The sequence below is a fragment of the Antennarius striatus genome, chromosome 11, assembly GCF_040054535.1.
Source record: "Antennarius striatus isolate MH-2024 chromosome 11, ASM4005453v1, whole genome shotgun sequence".
NCBI lineage: Eukaryota > Metazoa > Chordata > Actinopteri > Lophiiformes > Antennariidae > Antennarius > Antennarius striatus.
In genome coordinates this window covers 21,365,259-21,386,356 of record NC_090786.1, presented here as the reverse complement: position 1 = coordinate 21,386,356, position 21,098 = coordinate 21,365,259, and the positions used below count along the sequence as shown (strand labels likewise).

The 21,098-nt window shown below is 43.1% G+C and overlaps 1 protein-coding gene across 1 annotated transcript; it reads right to left on the bottom strand.

Moving 5' to 3' along the window:
• Nucleotides 1-4,393: 4,393 nt before the first annotated feature.
• On the bottom strand, nucleotides 4,394-17,058 carry pwwp2b (PWWP domain containing 2B). Its single transcript, XM_068328105.1, has 3 exons — nucleotides 16,633-17,058; nucleotides 11,479-13,210; nucleotides 4,394-6,479 (listed from the first exon to the last, which is right to left on the bottom strand). Exons 1-2 carry the CDS (start codon nucleotides 16,770-16,772, stop codon nucleotides 11,479-11,481), a joined length of 1,872 nt encoding a protein of 623 aa, XP_068184206.1. The 5' UTR covers nucleotides 16,773-17,058; the 3' UTR covers nucleotides 4,394-6,479.
• Between the last annotated feature and the right edge of the window lie 4,040 nt (nucleotides 17,059-21,098).

Sequence of the window (21,098 nt, the reverse complement as noted above, 5' to 3'; positions counted from 1 at the left end):
CGTTAACTGGTTCCAGGAGATGTTAACTTGTCTCCAGGTTTAAATAAAGATAACCGTAACCCACCTCTGTAATAACAATCAATTTAGCTTACAATTACATTTTATTTTGCCATATAGTACAGAAGAAATATTGCTGTCTCATATACAGTACATTGTCGTCTCGTATTTAGCCTCTTCTTCCACATTGCAGGTCATGGGGGTTGCTAGGGGTCAGCCACGTCCAGTGAGATTCATGACTGGTGAGACACTGACGTCGGTCAGTTCTACGACCCCAACAGAGTGACATATTGGCTATTGAATTAGCAGCCTCACGTTAAAAACTGGTTAAAAACCATGTTTGACGTAAAGTACAGCAGGGAGCAGCTGAGCCTCACCTGAACTAACAACAGGTGTGTCAGAATGAGCAGACTCAGAGCTGACTGGCTGGCAGACAGGGCTTGATAGAGTGGCAGAGGTTGATTTTGGAGCAGTAAAGGCCAGCCTTTACTGAAGACTGAGCCGGGGGGTGGAGATTAAGACGAGCAGGAAGCTCCAACAATGTCCCTGACAGAACCGCTGACCTTCCTATAAGTGGATGATGCTCTTACCATCTAAGCCACAGCCAAAACACCTTCATTCAGTTCATTAAAGACTACTATGAGGACTGTGCTACAGCAGCACCAGTCATAAGACTCACATCTGTAAAACCGACCCCGTCTTGTGAAGCAGAGCAAAAGCCTCTTCAGCCTGATCCGAGCAATCAGTTTGGTGAGCTTGATGTCTCTGACCCTGGGGTCAGGGCAATATTATCTCCGTGTTTTGGTCCTGACAAGTAGTTGCATCCATGTGAATTCTTCTCCAGGGATCTCATTTCGGCTGAGTACAATTGTGGTCCTGGTAATGGCAAACTAGACGCTGTGAAACAGGCATTGAGGAATGAAGACACTGTTGGAGGGGGTTGTCTGAAAAGCAGGCTAGTTTACTCTGTAACTGAAGGTGCTGAGCAAGCTGAAATGCCATATTATTTTATTCATTCATTTTATTTATTGTATGTAAAAGGTCTGACTTGCGTCATCACTGAGAATAATCCATGGAGATTGCAGGAATCATAGGTTTCAATGACCAAAAGAACAAGATCCTGGCTCCAAGTGGATGGAATGAGCTTCCTCCTGTGTTCACCCTTAGAAATAGAGGAGCTGTCGTTCTGGAGTGGAGGCGTTGCTCCTCCATATTGAGTCAACTGAGGTGTTTTGTGCGTTTGGCTCCTCAGTGAGGTATAAAAGGGCATGTGCCTCCCAGGGGATAATCCAGCAGATTGCGTTAGCTCACACTGTTGACTTCTCACCCTTGTGATACCACTTTTACACCAACTACTTCTTAGTTAATTAAACGTCAGTCTGTTCAGAGGTGAGAGTTCACAAAGAGCTATTTAGGGCTCCAGTAATGCTAATAGCCTTGGATTAGTGTAACAATAAAGACGGTACAGGCAATTCGTGGTCTAGACAGCCTATTGGAATTGGCTGGATAACTCTCACTTTTACATCACTGGTTTGATTTGCATAGATGTGGGTAACTATACTATTCTATTCCACCAAACTACAGTGGATATAGAAAGTCTGCACACCCCTGTCCAAATGCCAGGTTTTCATGATGTAAAAAAATCACATCAAGACACATTTCCACAAATTTTTCTAACTTTATTGTGACCTTTAACCTGTACAACACAACTGAAAAACAAATCAAAATATTTCAGGCAGGTGAAGTAAAAATAAACAACTGAGATTATGTGGTTACATAAGTGTGTTCACCCTTTCATAACTCGGGATGTGGTTGTGTTCAGATTGGACCAGTAACATTCAAACTCATGTTTAACTGGTGACAGCACTCACCTGTCACCAATGAAGGTTCCTCTGATCAACCCTAAATAAAGTTCAGATGTTCTACTGGTTTTTCCTGACATGTTTGTAGCCACATGTTCCAGCACAAACCAGGGTCTGCAGAGAGCTTCCAAAGTCAGGGGGATCTTATTATTCAAAGACATCAATCGGGAGAAGGTTACTAAAGAATTTACAGAATTAAATTTACCATGGAACACGGTGAAGACCACCATCATGAAGTGGAGAAAGTATGGTACAACAGTGACATTTCCACCAACAGGACGTCCGTCCGAATTGATGAGAAGATGAGAAGAAAACTAGTCAGAGAGGCTACCAAGAGGCCGACAGCTACTCCGAAGAAGGAGTTACAGAAATATCTGGAAAGTACTGGTTGTATAGTGCATTTGAAAAAAATCTCCCGTATACTTCATATAAATCAATCAACTTTTATTTATATAGCGCTTAATCACATCTGGAGATATTTCAAAGCGCTTCACAGAAAACCAACAATGCCCTCCAGAGCGAACATAAGTGATGGTGGCGGGGAAAAACTGCCTCATTGAGGAAGAAACTCCGGGCAGGACCCAGGCTCTGGAGGGCGGTCTTCTGCCTCGACCTGTTGGTTGGGAAAAAGAAATACACTGGGGATAGAAACAGGGCAAGGAAGAGAGAGAGAGACAGATAGGCCAGATTGAGTTTAATGTCCATAGTAAGCTGTTGCTGAAGTGGGGGTGGGATTTCCAGGCCTTGAGATTTCCTGTCTTCCGTGCGTGTTCCCCATATGCCTGGGCTATGGGATAGGGTGGCAAGACGGAAGCCTTATCTAACAAAGGAAAACGTCCGTGCCCGGCTGGATTTTTCAAGAAGACATCTCCAGTCTCCCAAACACTCATGGGAAAATGTGTTCCTGTCTGATGAAACCAAGGTTGAACTTTTTGGACATAATTCCAAAAGGTATGTTTGGCGAAAAAACAACAGCACATTACCAAAATAACACCATACCTACAGCATGGTGGTGGCAGGATCGGGCTTTTGGGGCTGTTTTTCTTCTGGAACTGGGGCCTTAGGGTGGAGGGAATTATGAACAGTTCCAAATACCAGTCAGTGTTGGCACAAAGCCTTTGGTTCTGTTAGAAAGCTGAAGGAGAAGAGGAAATTCATGCTTCAGCACGACAATGACCTAAAGCACACATCCAAATCCACAAAAGAATGGCTTCACCAGAGTACGATTAAAGTTTTGAAATGGCCCAGCCAGAGTCCAGACCTGAATCCCATCCAACATCTCTGGGGTGATCTGAAAAGGGCTGTGCAGAGGAGATGCCCTCGCAATCTGAAAGACTTGGAGCAGTATTGCAAAGAAGAGTGGGCAAATATTGCTACCTCAAGATGTGCCACACAGATAGACACCTAACCAAAAAGACTGATTGCTTTAGTAAAAGCCAAAGGTGCTGCAACAAATTATTAATTTGAGGGTGTGTATATTTATGCAACCAAGTTATCTGAAGTTGTTTTTTCTTAAAGGTTTCAGTTTGTTTTTCAATTGCCTTATACAGCTTAAAGGTCACATTAAAGGTGGAAAAAGTTGTGGAATCCTTTGTCTTGATTTAGTTTTTTTTTACATCACGAAAACCTGGCATTTTAACAGGGGTGTAGACTTTTTATATCCACTGTATATCGAATCTGAGCAATAAGTGCAGTTAAAAGAGTACCTGTGCAAGTACAGCAGTAGTGAGGCAATTTTGACTTGACTCTGGTGATCATAAGAGATCATCATCAATTCATAATTGTGTAAAATACCACAAAAACATTTACATAAACAATATTTATAGCAATTTCCATACCAGACAGTATGTATTAATGATGGGAAAGGAAAATTGTTGATTCATTTTCACTTTCTTCTCTCATCTGACTATAAGCAATTACTATCAGCTAAAACAAGGTCAATTTGTCAGTCAAACTTTCAATCTGATTTCCTTCTGTTGCATCAGCTATCATTTCTCCCACTACCCATTATCAAATCTAGTATCTGCACCAGATGCCCAAACCCCCTCAGCTGACTCCTTTCTACGTGAATGAGCAGCGGCTCCACTGTTTCTCACCTTATCTCCAAGGGAGACGCCAGCTACCCGGCTGAGAAAACCCACTTCGGCCGATGTGTCCGCGATATCTTTGTTTTGATGTTGATGTATGCATCAATAGGTTTTAACTCCCCATGACCCTGTGTTCACTGCTTTTCTGACAAGTAGATCCAATGAAAAACAAGTTTAAAAATTGTCCGGTGAACTCAGTATCATTTTGATGTAGTTACAACATTGAGCAGGTTAACTGAGTAACCTGTACTTATAATGGGTGTTAAGTCACTACAAAAATGACAAAGCATATATAAAATTGGTGCAAGTCCCTTTAAATAACTGATATATTGTATATATCCTCAACAATTCATGTTATAGTAAAAAAGAACAAAATATTAACTGAAAAAAGTTATCAGATTAATCAATCAGGGCTCATTATGATAATTAATCAATTCACAGCAGCAGTTATTGCTTTAGATTTTATTTCATCTACAGTACATGTATATTTAAAAAAAACAACTGCCAGAAATGCATAATAGATGTAGATGAACTCCTGCTTATCATTTCCTCTCTTACGCAAAATTACATCTGAACTCTTCCGCTGCCTCCTTGTGCAAAGCTGTTAGGAAACTAACGAATCATCAGCAAACAGTCAAACTACAGATTATCACAATGGAAGGAGGGCATTCATTTCTCCTCTAATGGACGTTCTCCATGACAACACGTAGTAGTTTTCATCCTCCAGCTGAAATCTGTGTTCCCAGGGAGGAAGAAGGGACAATTGTGCAATCCTCTGGTTTAATACAAACTGGCTGTGCTTCCCTTTCAACACAAAGACCACAGGTCACCAGTGCAGTTGTGTTTTCCTGATGACTCATAGCACCTGTTACGTGTTCGAAGTGGGCTCTGATCACGCCTCACTGTTCTGTATAAACTCACCAATGAATGACCATTTTTGTTCCATCTTTTAATCAACAAGAGTTGGTAACAGTACTGAATCAACATCTTTACAAACAGCAGTGCTGGCAGGACAGGATGGGACTGTGACTTTTTGGATGATGCAAAATCTGTCTGACTAGAAACCAATAGATTTAAAGAGCAGGTAGTGTCAATGAGTAGTTCCCTAAAAGAAGCTGGAAAACAAACGGAAATGTCTTCAAATTAGGGCGAAGGTATGAAGTCCGGGAGTTTCTCTACTGTCAGTCCAGAGGAAGACATCCACCACCATGTGACACGGAGGGTAAATGTTGTCGCTGTCATGTTCACTTTCCACAAAGTACTGCTCTAGGTATTTGTAAAAGGTCATACTAGCTAACAGAACACCAACATGCTATTTAATCTCACAAACTGGACCAGCATGATACCGTATTGTTTTGTTCAGTCTTAAATTGGCATAGAGAATGGTCTGGATAGAGGGATTAACGGATAATCTGTGAATAAAAAAGATAATGACTGTAGGTTCCAAGCAGTTGCTAGCTTTTTATCAGCACACACAGCAGTTGAATTCACAGTATTCCAGCATGTTTTACCAACATTCTGTTTCTCTTATACTTACTCATAAAACTTTAAGTGATAATGCATAGCACCCTCTGACACATGGATTCTACCATAAAAACGTTAAACAGATTGTTATAGTATGTGGCAGATGGGCTGAGAGAAACAGCAGAAATATAGTGTTTGAAACGACCCATGTTTGCTGCCTGAAAAGAATGTTGAATCAAAAACAAGGAAAAAAACCATGTATCTCCAAGGCCAAGAGACGTCTGAGCTCCTGCTGCTCACCAGGCCCGTTTCCTGCAATGTTTCAGACAGTGAGCTCACAGCAGGCCACCAAGGTACAGATAAAGTGCTTCTTTTTTCTTAACGTGATACTTTAAATAATTTAAGTGACGTCAAGATGGTTCTCAGATAAAATAGTAGATTGGAGAAAAAGAGAGAAGACAAATGTAGTCAAAAATCAATTAAAAGAAACAACATCAATCTGGAGAGGAAAGAGTTCAGCACAAATACATCCATAAATCCAACATGGCAAAGGCTTTGAGGATGGAGCACTGGTCACTAGAAGAGCTGGACAGTCACTACTATCTCAGGTGGCGCTGTTCACATTTTCAAAACAAAGAGGATTCTGGGTAAGACTTTAAAACAGCAGTTAAATGTCTCGTGTTGGACCTCACTGTGAACCTCTCAGCAGCGACAGTCCGATAACAAAGCAGCAAACTGGGAGCTTTTGCAATATTGTAGTTGATAATAGTAATCAATTACTGATTATAAATACATGTGAGTCCTTGTAGTGTAATTATTTGGCTTTATTAAAATATGATTAAATCTAGAAAATAAAAAAAAGACGTGATAGTTCAGTTCATTGTAGGCCACGAGAGGCCTGGCCTTTGTTGCTCCCTCATTCAGAGTCATCATCACTCCAGCATGGTGGTCACCTTGTGTGTGTAGGGGGGGGGGGGGTACATAAATAGTAGCCATGGTAACCTCACGTCCCTCCTGGGTCTTGATGACAGAGAGTTAAGAAAACAGTCCTGTAGTCGGTCGTCAGCCACTGAACAGGAGACAATGCAGATAGAGCACAAAGGAATGATAAGACAATAATCAAACAGGCAGCTCATATAACGGCTATGTGTGCCTCTTCACACTGAAACATGTGGTCATGATTATGAAAGGAACTTCAGTCTGCTAAAACCTCGATATGACTGTGTATGAAATAAAAAATGCTTCCAACATGAGCGTGGCTAAACGAACAGAATGTAGGTCTGTCTTCATTCCCTTTGTTGTTGATTCAGAACTGCGAGCCACGTCTTCTTGGCTACTGAGCCCATAGAGTCTAGGGTTAGGAACGGCCTGTCAGCCTCTTCTATCGCTCTGAGTCAATATTTAACTTTTGAGTGTATCGAGGACTTGCTGCCAAGTTGCACAGTAAAAATGCACGAGAAAAGCAGCCAGAAAGAGACACGACAGATTCATGACACAGAACAATTCTAGAGACAGGAATGAGAAAAGGTTTGTGCGAGCTGCTGGTGTGAACTTCACTGACCGGTCTTAGAATGTAATGAGCTGTTCCAACAGCCAATAACCTCATTGGTACACTGAAAATTGTTCTATATCAGCTGTACATTTTTAGAAATGAATCATCAGCTTAATCATCATGATTTAAATTCTTTTGTCTTGACATGTTTTTCTGATATTTAGTCATTTTTCTGAGCATGAAATGTGACACTCCCAGGATGAGGCTTCAATCACATTGAGATAGAAATTTTTAAAAAATTTAAAAAATGCATCCATCTATCTTGATTTGCTTATCATTAGTCAGGTTGTGGGGGCAGCAGCTTCAACAGGGAGCCCCAAACTTCCCTTTCCCCCCACATCCACCAGCTCTGACTGGGGGATCCCAAGGCGTTCCCAGGCCAGTGTTGAGATATAATCCCTCCACCTGGTCCTGGGTCTGCCCCAAGGTCTCCTCCCAGCTGGACGTGCCAGAAACACCTCCCTAGGGAGGCGTCCCGGAGGCATCCGCACCAGATGCCCAAACCACCTCAACTGACTCCTTTCCACGCGAATGAGCAGCGGCTCTACTCTGAGCCCCTCGTGAACAGCAGTGTTTCTACCCTATCTCTAAGGGAGACACCAGCTATCCGCCTTAGAAAGACCATTTCAGCCGCTTGTATCTGTGATCTCATTCTTTGGGTCATGACCCATCGCTCATGACCATAGGTGAGGGTAGGAACGAAGATTGAACGGTAGATGGAGAGCTTTGTCTCTCAGCTTAGCTCCCTCTTTGTGACAACAGGGCGGTAAAGCGACTTCAATACCGCTCCTGCTGCCCCAATTCTCCGTCCAATCTCACGCTCCATCGTTCCCTCACTCATGACAAGACCCCAAGATACTTAAACTCCTTCACTTGTGGAAGGACCTCATTCCCACTCGGAGAAGGCATTCCACCGGTTTCCTGCTGAGGACCATGGCCTCAGATTTGGAGGTGCTGATCCTCATCCCCGCCACTTCACACTCGGCTGCAAACAGGACCAGTGGGTGCTGCAGGTCACAGGCTGATGACGCAAACAGGACCACATCATCTGCAAAAAGCAGCGATGCAATCCTCAGGCCACCAAACTGTAACCCGTCCTCACCACGACTATGCCTCCATATCCTGTCTTGAAACCAGGAACAGAATTGGTGATAAACGGCAGTGTCCCAGTAGTAGAGCAGGTCGTCTAATGTTCCAAGATCGGAGGTTCAATTCCACTCCCGCCCAAAAACACCCAGAGGGTGGGCTGACAGTGGAAGGTATCAGCACAACTCCCAAGCACTGCTGAGGTGTCCTTGAGCAAGGCACTATCCCCCGATGTCCAAAACACACGGTCGAAGGTCAGATGATACGATCACAAGATCAATCATTGACCTCCGACCCAGGGTGCTCTGGTACCAGGTACACTTATGAGCATCCTTGTGTTCGAACATGGTGTTAGTTATGAACAATCCGTGACTAGCACAGAAGTCCAACAACATAACACCGCTTGGGTTTAGATCATGGAAAACATTCCTCCCAATCACGCCCCTCCAGGTGTCTCCATCATTGCCGACGTGTGCATTGAAGTCCCCCAGGAGAACAATGGAGTCCCCTGCAGGGATCCCTTCAAGGACCCCATTTAGGGACCCCAAGAAGGCCGAATACTCTGAACTGATATTTGGTGTGTATGCACAAATAACAGTCAGAGTCCCCCCCCCCCCCCCCCAGCCTTAAGGCGTAGGGAAGCGACCCTCTCATTCACCAGGGTAAACTCCAACACAGCGGCACTCAGCCGGGGGCTTGTGAGTATCCCCACACCCGCCCTGCGCCTCACGCCCGACGCAACTCCGGAGTAAAACAAGGTCCAACCCCTATCCAGGAGTTTGGATCCAGAACCGAGGCTGTGCGTGGAGGTAAGCCCCCCCAGATCCAACTGGTAATGCTCCACCTCCAAAACAAGCTCCGGCTCCTTCCCCGCTAGTGAGGTGACATTCCACATCCCCAAAACCAGCTTTTGCCGCCCGGGTCTGGTCCATCGGGACCCCCTGTCGTCACTGCCACCCATATGGTAGCACACCAGACCCCATCAGTCTGCCCTGTGGGGGGTCGGTCCACAGGGGGAAAAAAAAAATTAAATCAACAAAATTCTCAAATAGCTACATAATCACTTGTTTCTATAATATTTGATCACTATGGTGGGGGATTATCAGGACCTGTTGAATTAATTTTTTGTGTTACATTATTGTTTAATGGATTTACTGTACGTTGTTAGGACTAAGATGTGCTTCATTGCTATTGTTGTGGTCACATCACAGAGACATTATTTGTCTCCAACTAACCCCATATTTATTTTTATGAGAGCTTAACAGATGGTCTTGTTCGGCTATGGCAGAGGAATGTACTCCACTGAGGGCCACTGTAGTTTAAACCAGAACTCAGTAGTGAGCATCTAGAGCACAAGAAACTCTCACTTCCGACACCTGAGGCCATTAAATACATTCATTAAACCCGATATTAAAACAAAGAAGCCCAGCAGCTTCGACTGCAAGCAGTCTCTCACCTGAAACAAATGCAAATAGCATGGAGTCAAGGAATTATTGTCTACACTGATTTACAACCACGACTACAGATCTGAACTCAGCAAAGAGTATTAATAGAACAGGTAATGCAATTAAGTAATATTCACATCTGGTTGAATTCACCAGCCTCATTCTTCACTGCGTCCCTCCTGGAAGACAGGTAGCCCAATTATTCTTGCTGTTACCATTAACGCAAATTTGGATTTTTGGGGATTTGATGATTGTTAGAAACATCCAAGAAAATGTAACTATGAAAACACTGCACATATCAAAAGCGTAATAATTTTAAGATATTCTACTTGGGAAATGGAAGAAATCTATTTTCTATGTTTACTGATTTTCAATTATCACTGTCCAAAAGATAAAGTTGGCAGCAGCTCATTTCAGACAGTGATGACTGTAGAGATAAATGACCAATTGGACGAGTAATTTATTAGTAAATAAAAATCTGACTAGGATTGATTTACATCTCATCGAGAATGAGATGTAAGTTTCATATATATAATTTTACATATCTGTGTAGTGAGGCTGCACCTCTTGAAGCGCGAAAAAGCAAAGGATTACTGAATTCCTACTGAACGGCAAATCACAAAGGAACTCAACATCTTGAAGTCTGTTAGCAATAACTTACTACAGTAGTCCCTCGTTACTCGCGGTTAATGCGTTCCAGGACTGCCCACGAAACACGGAATTCCGCGATATAGCTATCAAATATTAATTTTATTATGTATGAACCTCCCCCCCATACTGTTATTAAACCACATCCTATCTGTCAGTGACGTGCGGTGACATTAAAGTCAGTCCTACGAGCCAGACAGAGTGGTGTATTTGCCATTAAATTAGCAGCCTGACATTAAAAACTGGTTAAATGCATAACGAGTGAAACACTCAGTTTGAACAGGGCGGTTTATTTCCTGATCTGAAATCATATTTAAGCTCCGACTTTCATCTTCTTTTATTGATTAAATCTTGCTTTGATTGATTGGTAGTCCAGTCGGAAGTGAGGCTCAGCTGCTGTACTATGTGTCCCAAATGTTTTTAACCATTTTTTAATGTCAGGCTGCTAATTTACTGCCAAATACGACACTCTGTTTGACTCGTACAACTGACTTTACCATCGGTGCCTCACCGCTGTGAACCTCACTGCACGTCACTGATTACCAGCTTATATCTGTATTACCCTTTTCCCCACTCTTATACTGTTTAAAACACTTTTGTATTAATTAAAAGTTGCAAAAGGAACCCGAGTCTTGGAACGCAGCGCACACACAGATGCTGTCAGCCAATAGCACATACAGTATCACATGACTACCTACTAAAAATCTGCGATGTAGTGAAGCCAGACGTCTTGAAGCGCAAATAAGAGAGGGATTACTGTGTATCACTGCTACATGTCAACCCAAAGAGTCATCTTTTAATTTACCCCAAATCACCAAATGCAGAAAGATTCAACCTTAACTACTAATATTACCATAAGTACCCCAATAGTGGTAAAAATGAACCTCATCGGAAAAAAAAGACATTGAGAACTCATGAGTGTTAACCTACTCAACAAAAATATAATGGAGCACTAGATTTTCTCCCATTTCCATGAAGTAAATGCTCTACGAATGTCCAGGAACACAAAAGGTTTACTCCTCAAATTTTGATGAACATAACTCTTCCACCTGACATTATTACATGGCCGTGGGCTGGGCACTTCACAATAAAAGGAAACTGACACTAACATTTATACATTTTTCACATGCCAATCATTTTCATTTGGTCTCTCTGTCACTAAGTTTTAGTACAGTCTGAAAATGAGGAAGGAAATCAATAAGTGACTAAATTAAACATGAATAAAACTTTAAAACATTACCCTGTCAATGAATAATTTCTTCACTGAGTTCGGATAAAGCAGTATTTTTCTAAAATAATAGATGTTAAACAGCTTCATAGAATTGCTGTGAACCAACCTATGTTTCACAGTGAGAAAGCAGTGATGTAATCTCTGGGCCGACGTAGCCCTCAGCCTTGGCTGCCTCCAGTATGGCTCTCCTGTACATCCCTTTCTTCTTGCGGTTGAAGCGGGATCTGAAGAGTTCTCTGAAGGGTGAAAGTTTGGCAACGGACAGTTGAGAGGTGGTGGGTGAACCAAACCAAGCTACTTTTGCCTGGGGCCACTGTGCTTCACAACTGGTCACCTCCTGTTGACTCGCCCCGGTGATGTCGAGAACACGTGCTGGCCACCAGGGGAAGCCGTGAATCTTCCCCCACACAATGTCACCCACTGCCACAGCGTAACCCTCTTCTGTTACACACTTTGTCATGCTGCGAGTGTGAAGTCGCACTGTAAGTGGTGGCACTGTTTTTCGGTCTTCCCGTGAGGGTACAGATGATGAGGTCACTGACAGGTCTTCACCTGGGGCCAGATCACAAAGCTCAGGGGAGTTGCCATCAGAGCTGGAGGACTTGGACTCATCTAGACTATCACTGCTGCAGACTGACAGGCTAGAGGAATCTGCTTTACGCTTACGAAAGTTGATAAGAAGGGTGAGGTCACTGTGGCTGCGTTCCACCTCTTCTCTTGAGCTCCCTGGCCACAGCTCCAAAGAGTTTTTACCTTCCCCTGAGTCTTCCAAGTGGGGGTGACACGATCCAGGGACTCTGGGGCTTCGTCTCCTTGTACCTCCTACAAGTTCTTCCTCATACTCAACCACCCTGTCCTCTTCCTCCGCCTGAGGGGGTTTCAAGCGGATTTTGGGAGAAGGCAAATCCTGACTAATGGTGGTAAAAGGTCTGGTTAATTTAAGTTTTGGAATGGACACAGTGAGGCCAGACCGTGTGGCGTCTAGAATGTGCCGTTGCACATTGGTAGAATAAGAAGGCGTCTTGGAATTCTCTCCCACACCATTCTGCAACAGTTGTTTGGGGCAGAATGGCTTGACTGAACCATGAACTCTTGAAGGTATCTTCATGACCTCCCCCTTACCCTGTGGAGTACTATAAGAGATCTTTATGACAGGACTATGGGGTACAACATCACCTAATGGGTACTTCTCCGCTTCATCTTCCCCTCTTTTATCTTTTCTGAGGCGCTTGCCATCAAGACTACTGGTGCCATTTTCACGTCTTTTAGTGTCCTTGGTTACAACATCCTCTTTTCTAGATAGCTTAGAGGAGATACCCTTGTCATCAGCATCACCATCACTCTGAAGTGAATTTTCCTTTGTAGTAGAAATCTTACTGTTGCTCATACCATCTTTGCTGTCCTCATCACTATTCAGAGTGTTCTTGCACTTTTCACATAGTACCTGCCTCGGCCGTAGACGGATAGTACTCATAGTCATGCGCCCAGGCTCTCGAGTTCGTCTCTTCTTTCTCTTAATTGGTCGTGGAGGGGGTTGGGGTACCCATTGGTTATAACTGTGGCGTACCCATAAAGGCTGAGGGAAGGGGGCTCCTTCAAAATAAGGAGGATAAGAAGACTGAGCAGCAGGCACTGGTGGGGGCAGGTTGGGGGGAATGGGTGCTGTAGGTGAGTTGCTCTCAGGGAGACTGTTTTCATCCTTTGGTCTTTGTGTAGCCTGGTTAGGAGATTTGGAAACTGGTTCCTTACTCAGAACTTCAGAAATTTCACAAGCTGGTTTAGATATCAGGCAGTCTCCGGGTTTTGCCGTAAAATCCGGTAGACAGAACAGTCCACTTCTAAAATAGACAAAAGAACAGAAACAAAAAATAGTCAAAAAGACATTAATAATTCTCATTCTGAGCTTCTGTACATTGTTTCATTAAATTACATGCAAGCAAACTCGAATAAATTTTCTTCTTACATGACATGAATTTCTTACTTTTTTATGTAACACTTCCCTTCACAGAAATAGCAGCACAATGCTGTTTTTATCACCAGATCACCACACATCAAATACTTTAATGTTGCAACTAAGTTTAAAGTGAAAAGAACACTCACCACAAGTTATACTCCCCCTAGAATCTGGAAAACAAATGCTTCCTGTATCTATATAAAAATTTAAAATTTGGCTAGATGGCATACAAACGAGTCGTTTCATAACAGCACCCGTCTTGATTTAACAGGAGTGACTGACGTATCCTGACCCTGCCTGAATTAGAAAGTAGCTCCATGATTACTCCAGAATAATCAATAGTTATATCATAAAAAACAAGAGCGAAAAAGATAAGAGGGAAATACATAGTAACAAAGTTACTGAAAGTTTAAAACCCCTGGACTACTGGTAAGTGTGAGCAGATGGTGTCTGCGTGTGTGCACGTGGCACATGTGAACCACAGCTGGAGGGGGGGCAGTTGTTGACAGAGGAAGATCAATAATGGCACTTCAAAGGAGTCATCCCAATCAAAATAGATGAGAACTACTGTATGTCTGTGTAGGTTCTCAGTCATCCAGGTCATGGTTATCCAAAAGCTATTGAGTCGATCCACTGGACGTTAAGACAGTTCTTGAAACTTTCTTAACTTTCAGTGGATCGACTCAACAGATTAGAACTATGTTCAATCAAAAGCTATTGAGGACCAAGGATCGTTTTGGGGCAAGACATTTCAAACACAGTGGAGTTGGACATCTGGTAGCTGAATGACATGAATTTAAAAAAGCAGAATATGGGATCTTTAAAATTGTCTGGTGCTGATCAGTGATACTTGTCTTCTCTCTGCCGATTGTGTGTCAGTGTGTCCCATTGCCCTGTTTGACATGAAATCAAGTAATGGAGCGATGTAGAGTCTGTCATTGTCTTAGTAACACCCGTAATAGGCAAACATTAATGATACCCGTCAAATACTGAGAATCCCACAATAGCTACAACTCTTATACCCCGACAATCCAGTTGTCTCAGTATCCTTACGTTTCTGTAAAAGGAGATCGTTCAGCAACACTGCAGCTAAACCCCTACAAGGCCTTTTCTCTGGTTACAGTGAGTACAGCATCAGCTGGAACAGCACTGCTCCCGTGTGACTTAACTGGTGTGCTAGCATTTTACACACGTGTAAAACAAGACATGTACAGCAGCACAGCAGCAATGGAGTCTTGCTTGAATTTTAGCTTCAGCATCACGCAGCATTTGATCTAATATTTTAGCGATTTACTTTCTGTTACAAAGCTGATGATCCTTCAAATCTACTGACTGTTCGCTACTGACTGTCAGCTACTGACAGTTAGCTACTGACCGTTAACAACTGTCAGCTACTGACTGTTAGCTACTGACTGTTAGCTACTGTCTGTCGGCTACTGTCTGTCGGCTACTGACTGTAGGCTACTGTCTGTCGGCTACTGTCTGTCGGCTACTGACTGTAGGCTACTGACTGTCGGCTACTGACCGTTAGCTACTGACCGTTAGCTACTGACCGTTAGCTACTGACCGTTAGCTACTGACCGTTAGCTACTGACCGTAGGCTACTGACCGTTAGCTACTGACCGTTAGCTACTGACCGTTAGCTACTGTCGGTCTTCTGGTTGGGGCTGCAGGTAAAAGATATCAAACTGCCGTATATCCATCCTGTTGTCTACCTCAAATTTTGACAGAATGTAGAAGACTGACCTAAATTCTGTCTTCATTGCGTTTCTACAGACCACCAGTGGGAATAAAGCATGAACAGCTCTGATGGGGCTACGGACTGCCTTTCAGTAATTTCTAATCCATTCGTTTTTACACTCTTGAGTCAGCAAATGTCAAAGAAGGCCCAGCTAGTCGTGTCTCTGAGAGGTCCTGGCAGGCAGCAGTAACACAGCAGTGTGACTTTAGTCTCTGACAGCAGACAAAAGGACCACAGGAAATCCCCTCCCAAAACCTGACTGAAGAAAAACCACCCGGGATTCAAAGATGTGGGAAAGGAGCCAGGAGATTTCAGTTTGTTTTTGCATCCGGCTTTACTCAGGGTTTATGCCATGTGTGATTATTAATTAGCGTACATTTGGGGTCCCTAGTGAGGTAACTGGCAAGCACCTCCAAATTATAGTCTCTTGGTGCTGCTGAAACCTCGCACCTTCTCTTCTTTCCTTAAAGCAGACAAGATAACAGGAACTGTTAGTTTATGAGTATAAAAGTACACGGATGAACTGTGCATTTACCATTTCATGGTGTGTACACTGTAACAAGACGGGCACAGATGCTCAAAGATAAACCTTGACAATGCTTTACAATAGCAGGATATACATTTTCATGAGCTGAACAGGAACAAGTCAAAGGTTGTCAGTGGTAAGAGATGAGGTACAGGCCTACTAAGATTCTTTTCAAGGCCTGCTTTTTCACACTGGTCAACTATATTCAGGACAGTGTGAGCTCTCATGCAAAACACTATCAAAAGAGAAGTACGATTCTATTTGTCTATAGCCATTTGTTTTTAATTTGAAGAGAATGGAGAGCAAAAGGCATGAGACCTGTTCACACATGTGACATTGAGGAGAAGACATGACACACATATATGTCAAATTACATTGCAGTAAGTATTTGCAATAGAAAATCAAATATCAGCAATATTGATCCCACAGCTGTTAGAGAGGTAATGGGTTCAAACAAAGCATCAGATGGATCCACATTAGTAGCTGTGCTGCCATTTCCCATTGTTTGATAATCAGAAAGTCACTGCTTATGAAATAAGAATTTCACAAACAGCAACTGTAAATGTCTTTGGTGACAAGTGTGTCAGTGGTATCTGTTGGTGTGTCAATCCAATAATAGTAGTAATGGTAGTAATCCTGGTAGCACTAACCCCGCTCAGCGGCCTGTCCTCCGGCTTCAGGCCTTCTGGTTGTTCTGTTTGTCGGCTAACAATAAGCTACAGCTGGACCCACAGCCAGCAGCCATTATTCACTAGTGAACATTCACTGATGATGTAGACAAGGTCACAACTCTCATACACACATGTTTCACCATCGTAATGAACACATTAGACCATCACGTCAGGGGTCTATTTAGACTCAGTTCGCCATTCAGGACCCAGCTAGCAGCTAGCAGCTAGCTTTGCTCCAGTCTTTTCTATGGAGGCCTGCTAGCCGCAGCTAGCTGTGAGCCGCTAGCATCACATGTAGATTAGCCGTTAGCTGAGATTAGCCGGTGTGTCAGATGTCACATTATTAATAAAATAAACACACGACTCACTTTTTGTTGCAGTCCAGTAAGATCCCCGTGTAGCTCCTGTCCCGGCAGATCAGCGTCACCACCAGCGTGTCGTTAACGATGTGATCGATAGTGACCGGTACCCGGGAGCCGGCCCGCAGCTCCACCGTCACAGCCTCCATGTTTCCCGGCGTCAAGTGTCCGGCAGGGCGCTGCTCGGTCCTGGCCAAGGGAGCCACGGTCACCACGGCCGGAGATCCGTCTCCCCTTTACCGCTGAAGCAGAGGCTACACCAGGGCACCAAATGACGCCATCGCCCCCACCCAGTCAGACCCAACAGTCACCGCCGCTGACATCACGCTGTGAGCCGGAGAGCAGCGGTCTGACCCCAGGCCGAGGCTGTGAGTCACGGCGGGGCTCAGGTCCGGCTTCACCCCAGCACGGTTCACCAACAGGCTGGTTGTGTTCCAGCTCTGAACCCGTGATGACGCGAAGACTTCATGTTTGCAATAATAACGTAATCACACACTGGTCTGCAGGACGCTGTCCACACAAACAGTATTTATATAGTGTTCACTGAGGCTGGGTGGTGAACGATCACTTCTTTGTTGTTTGCAGACAGACTCGATGCTCTTTTGTGAGCCTCTGTAATGTTTATCACTACCTCCATTCCATTGCCTTAAATAGCAGCAGTACCACCATTACCTGGTTGTACATAAGGTAATGTAATGTAAAACAAGGGACCACGTTCCTATGAACTGCAATAGGACCTCTATTTTTGGGAGTCATTCCAATAAACATGGTGTGAAGTCACGACCACAAATCTTAAAATGCAGGAGTGACAGCATTATGTTCACAGCCCGTAGTCATGGGAACTCTGCCAGAGACAATTTTCAAGAATTGTCCTAAAATGTCTCTTCTTCTCCAATAACGAAGCCTTTATTTATTTAATTTTTGTAATTTTTTGTAATTTATTTTTTATTTATTGTCTTTTTGAAAAACAAAAAAGTTAATCCAGTTTAATAATGTGAGTTCAGTATAAACCAGCAATATGAATGAAATGTAGGTCTAACCTCTAACCTCTCTCAACTACTAATATCTGTTCTGTAATCATGCTCCTGGCATTCCTGTGTGGCTCCTGCATCTTCTCGCTCTGGCCCCCATCTGTTGCTCCAGCTCACAGGCCCATCTGAAGAGTCAGACAGGTCAAAGGCCAAAAGTCCACAAAGAAGCCCTGAATACCTGATTTATAAGTAAGTCTAGTGGTATTAGAACATGTATTCCTCAACTACAACTGCCTAGAGTAACCTTTATATTATCAATGAGAACAGGTGGACCATCAGATCTGGTTTATAAAACTGTTCAGGCGTAGTGGTTCTGAGGAACAAAAGAAAACGTTGCCCTTCTGTCATAGCTGCACAGTGTGAGTTTAGCCACTAGGTGTCTCTAGTTTCCACCTGAATGGCAGTTCTTGCAGCACATGCAATTTGGTGGTTATTACAGTAAAGCAGTGGCCTTCAGTGATGTTCTCCTTAGTCAAACGTGAATAAATACAACCCTTAATACTATAAGCTGCTCCAACCACTGCCACCTATGTAGCTTTTAGGACTGAGGTGTTTATAACTTCTCCCAAATGGGACAAAAACCGGCGTCAGCCCACTCCTTTTATTGTCACTCGCACAGAAGAACCCGCGGCCACACCTTTATAGACGTCACACAACTACGTCACAACAAAACACATGGAAATGACAATCATTTATGACACCACAGCTAGAGAAAGGAAATACAGACATACACTAACACACTACTAGATGTTGCATCACCTCTATCAGGTATAAAACAGGCTGTTTTCCAGCAGGGACACAAGTCTCTTTGTGTATATCCACTACAATCACACAGCTGCGCAAATGCACGACATTATTTATACACAACGCAGAACAGCAAGAATTTTTTTTTAGTACATTTGTCATTTTATTTCATTATAATTTTATTTCATTATAATTGATTCATTATAATTAATTTTTTAATATAAATTAAATTAAATTACAAGAACATTAAATATAAAAACTTAGATAAATGAAATGCTTGTGCTCACCGAAATAACTCTTCAAACACAAAATCCATTCTCCTTTCTTTCCTCAAAAACAGTCCGTGAGCTAGAACAGATAAGCTACGTCTGGTTAGCTATTTCAGGTTACCTAGAACAGGTTAGCTAGTTCAGGACACATACATGTCATGTGAACGTGAGGCCAGCTAAAAAGCCTTAGCGTCGCCAACTCGTCATCTGATTGGCTATCGCATCTGTCAATTAACAACCGGTATATGTTACCTTTCACTCACAGTGCAGAGAGACCTGCATTCTAGATTCTGAAGGTCCTGGGCAGATTTCATTCAATCTGGCAACACAAGCTAGCTGAATTCTGATTGGATAAAACCTCTCTAACCTAAAAATAGAACACTGACCCAGTTAGCCTATGTCATATTGTATCCAAATGTATAATTATATATTTGTACGTATATTTGAATGTATTTATTTAAAGAAAATGCATTAAAATATAATTAACTTTTATCATGAATATCATGATTTCTGGTTATGTTAGACCAGCAGAGAAGGCCTTGCTGGCCCTGACCGCCCACCATTGCAGTAGAGTACAGCATACCTTAAAGTTCATGAATACTGTATACCTTAAAATCTTGACAAAGATGCCTCTGTTAATCTGTGAGTCAGAACTCTTTATCGCTGTTTAATTGTCTACAAATTGTCCAAACTAATCCTGTGATGGGACCAGTGTTCCCTCTAAGCTGCACGCCTGCACAATTACGCACTACTCGCACAGTCTCAACGCACAAGAAATTCTATGCTGCGTATAAATTAAAAATTTGATGTACAGTAAACGTATTGTGATATCCTGTGTGTTGTTACTGTTGTTAAAATTAGAGGGAACATTGGATGAGACTGATAGTATGACTAACTGATTTCTCTTATTACCTCACATCGTCAGACAAATCTATCAATTTGGCCAATTGGAGCGGCAGTGTCTCAGTGGTAGAGTGGGTCAACCATTGTTTCAAGATCGGCGGTTCGATTCCTGCTCCCGCCCAAAAAACCATCCGGAGTGTGAGCTGACAGTGGGAGGTGTCAGCCCTGTAAAAGATGTGTTCAACTCTCTATATTAGTTGTCACATACTTACTTTTCGATTGTGTGGCAATTTCACAACCCCACTCTTCTTTCAACGTCACAAAATATAAAAAACCTGGATAGACTGCACTAATTCATTGGTATGTAACCGACTGAACCACTGCAGCATCACTTCTTGTAAGGTTTATCAGTGCTATGACTATTATACTTAAAAAGTTGAAGATTCATCGCCTTGCAGACCTGCCAGGAGTAGATTTTTTTGAACATGATGCATGTACAGTGGACTCGCGTCTTCACCTCATCGCAGATTTTTGGTAGGCAGTCACATGATACCGTACGCGCATTCTACTGGCTGACGGCATCCGGAAGTGCGCTGCTTTCCATGAGTCTCGGACTTTCGTGACACACAAAAGTGCTTTAAGCAGTCTATCAGAGTGTGGAAAAGGTCATACAGATAGAAGGTGGTTTCATATCAGTATGGGGAGTGTTCATAAACGTTTAAATTACCGTAAATGATAAGATAAATAGTTCATCGCTATATCACGCTATTCGTTATTCCTGTGTGGTTCCTGGAATGCAATAACCGCGAGGAACAAGGGCGCATCCCTGGCTACTGCAGCTTCTGGAAACGAGGACTATGTCCAAGTTCAGAGGGATCCTAGGCCACCCTCTGCACCCCACCTTCTCCCAGCAGAGGAAGTCTTTCAGGAGCAGACTGATGTAATCGAGCTCCTCCACAGAGAGACGGAGGACCTCCTTTGTCTAGCGACTAGTGGATGAACAGCAATGTAGAGAAGGGCTCTGAAGATCTTACACTGTGGGGATCCTATGTGTACATGTCAAATGATGTCTGTGACGGATAATGTTGATGGATGTGCCTCGCCTTGGGCTCTCAATTCAGTTTGCTTAATTTTGTCCCTATTTACGTATTTATGTATTTGTTGTGTTTAGATCTTCTTTTTCTCCTTTCGGCTTTTCCCTTCAGGGGTTGCCACAGTAAATCAATTGCCTCCATCTAACCCTGTTTTCTGCATCCTCTTCTCTCACACCAACTACCTTCATGTTCTCTTTCACTACATCCATAAACCTCCTCTTTGGTCTTCCTCTAGGCCTCCTGCCTGGCAGTTCAGAACTCAGCATCCTTCTACCAATATATTCACTATCTCTCCTCTGGACATGTCCAAACCATCTCAGTCTGGCCTCTCTGACTTTATCTCCAGAACCTCTAACATGTGCTGTCCCTCTGATGTACTCATTCCAGATCCTATCCATCCTGGTCACTCCCAGAGAGAACCTCAGCATCTTCATCTCTGCTACCTCCAGCTCTGTCTCCTGTCTTTTCCTCAATGACACTGTCTCTAGACCAAA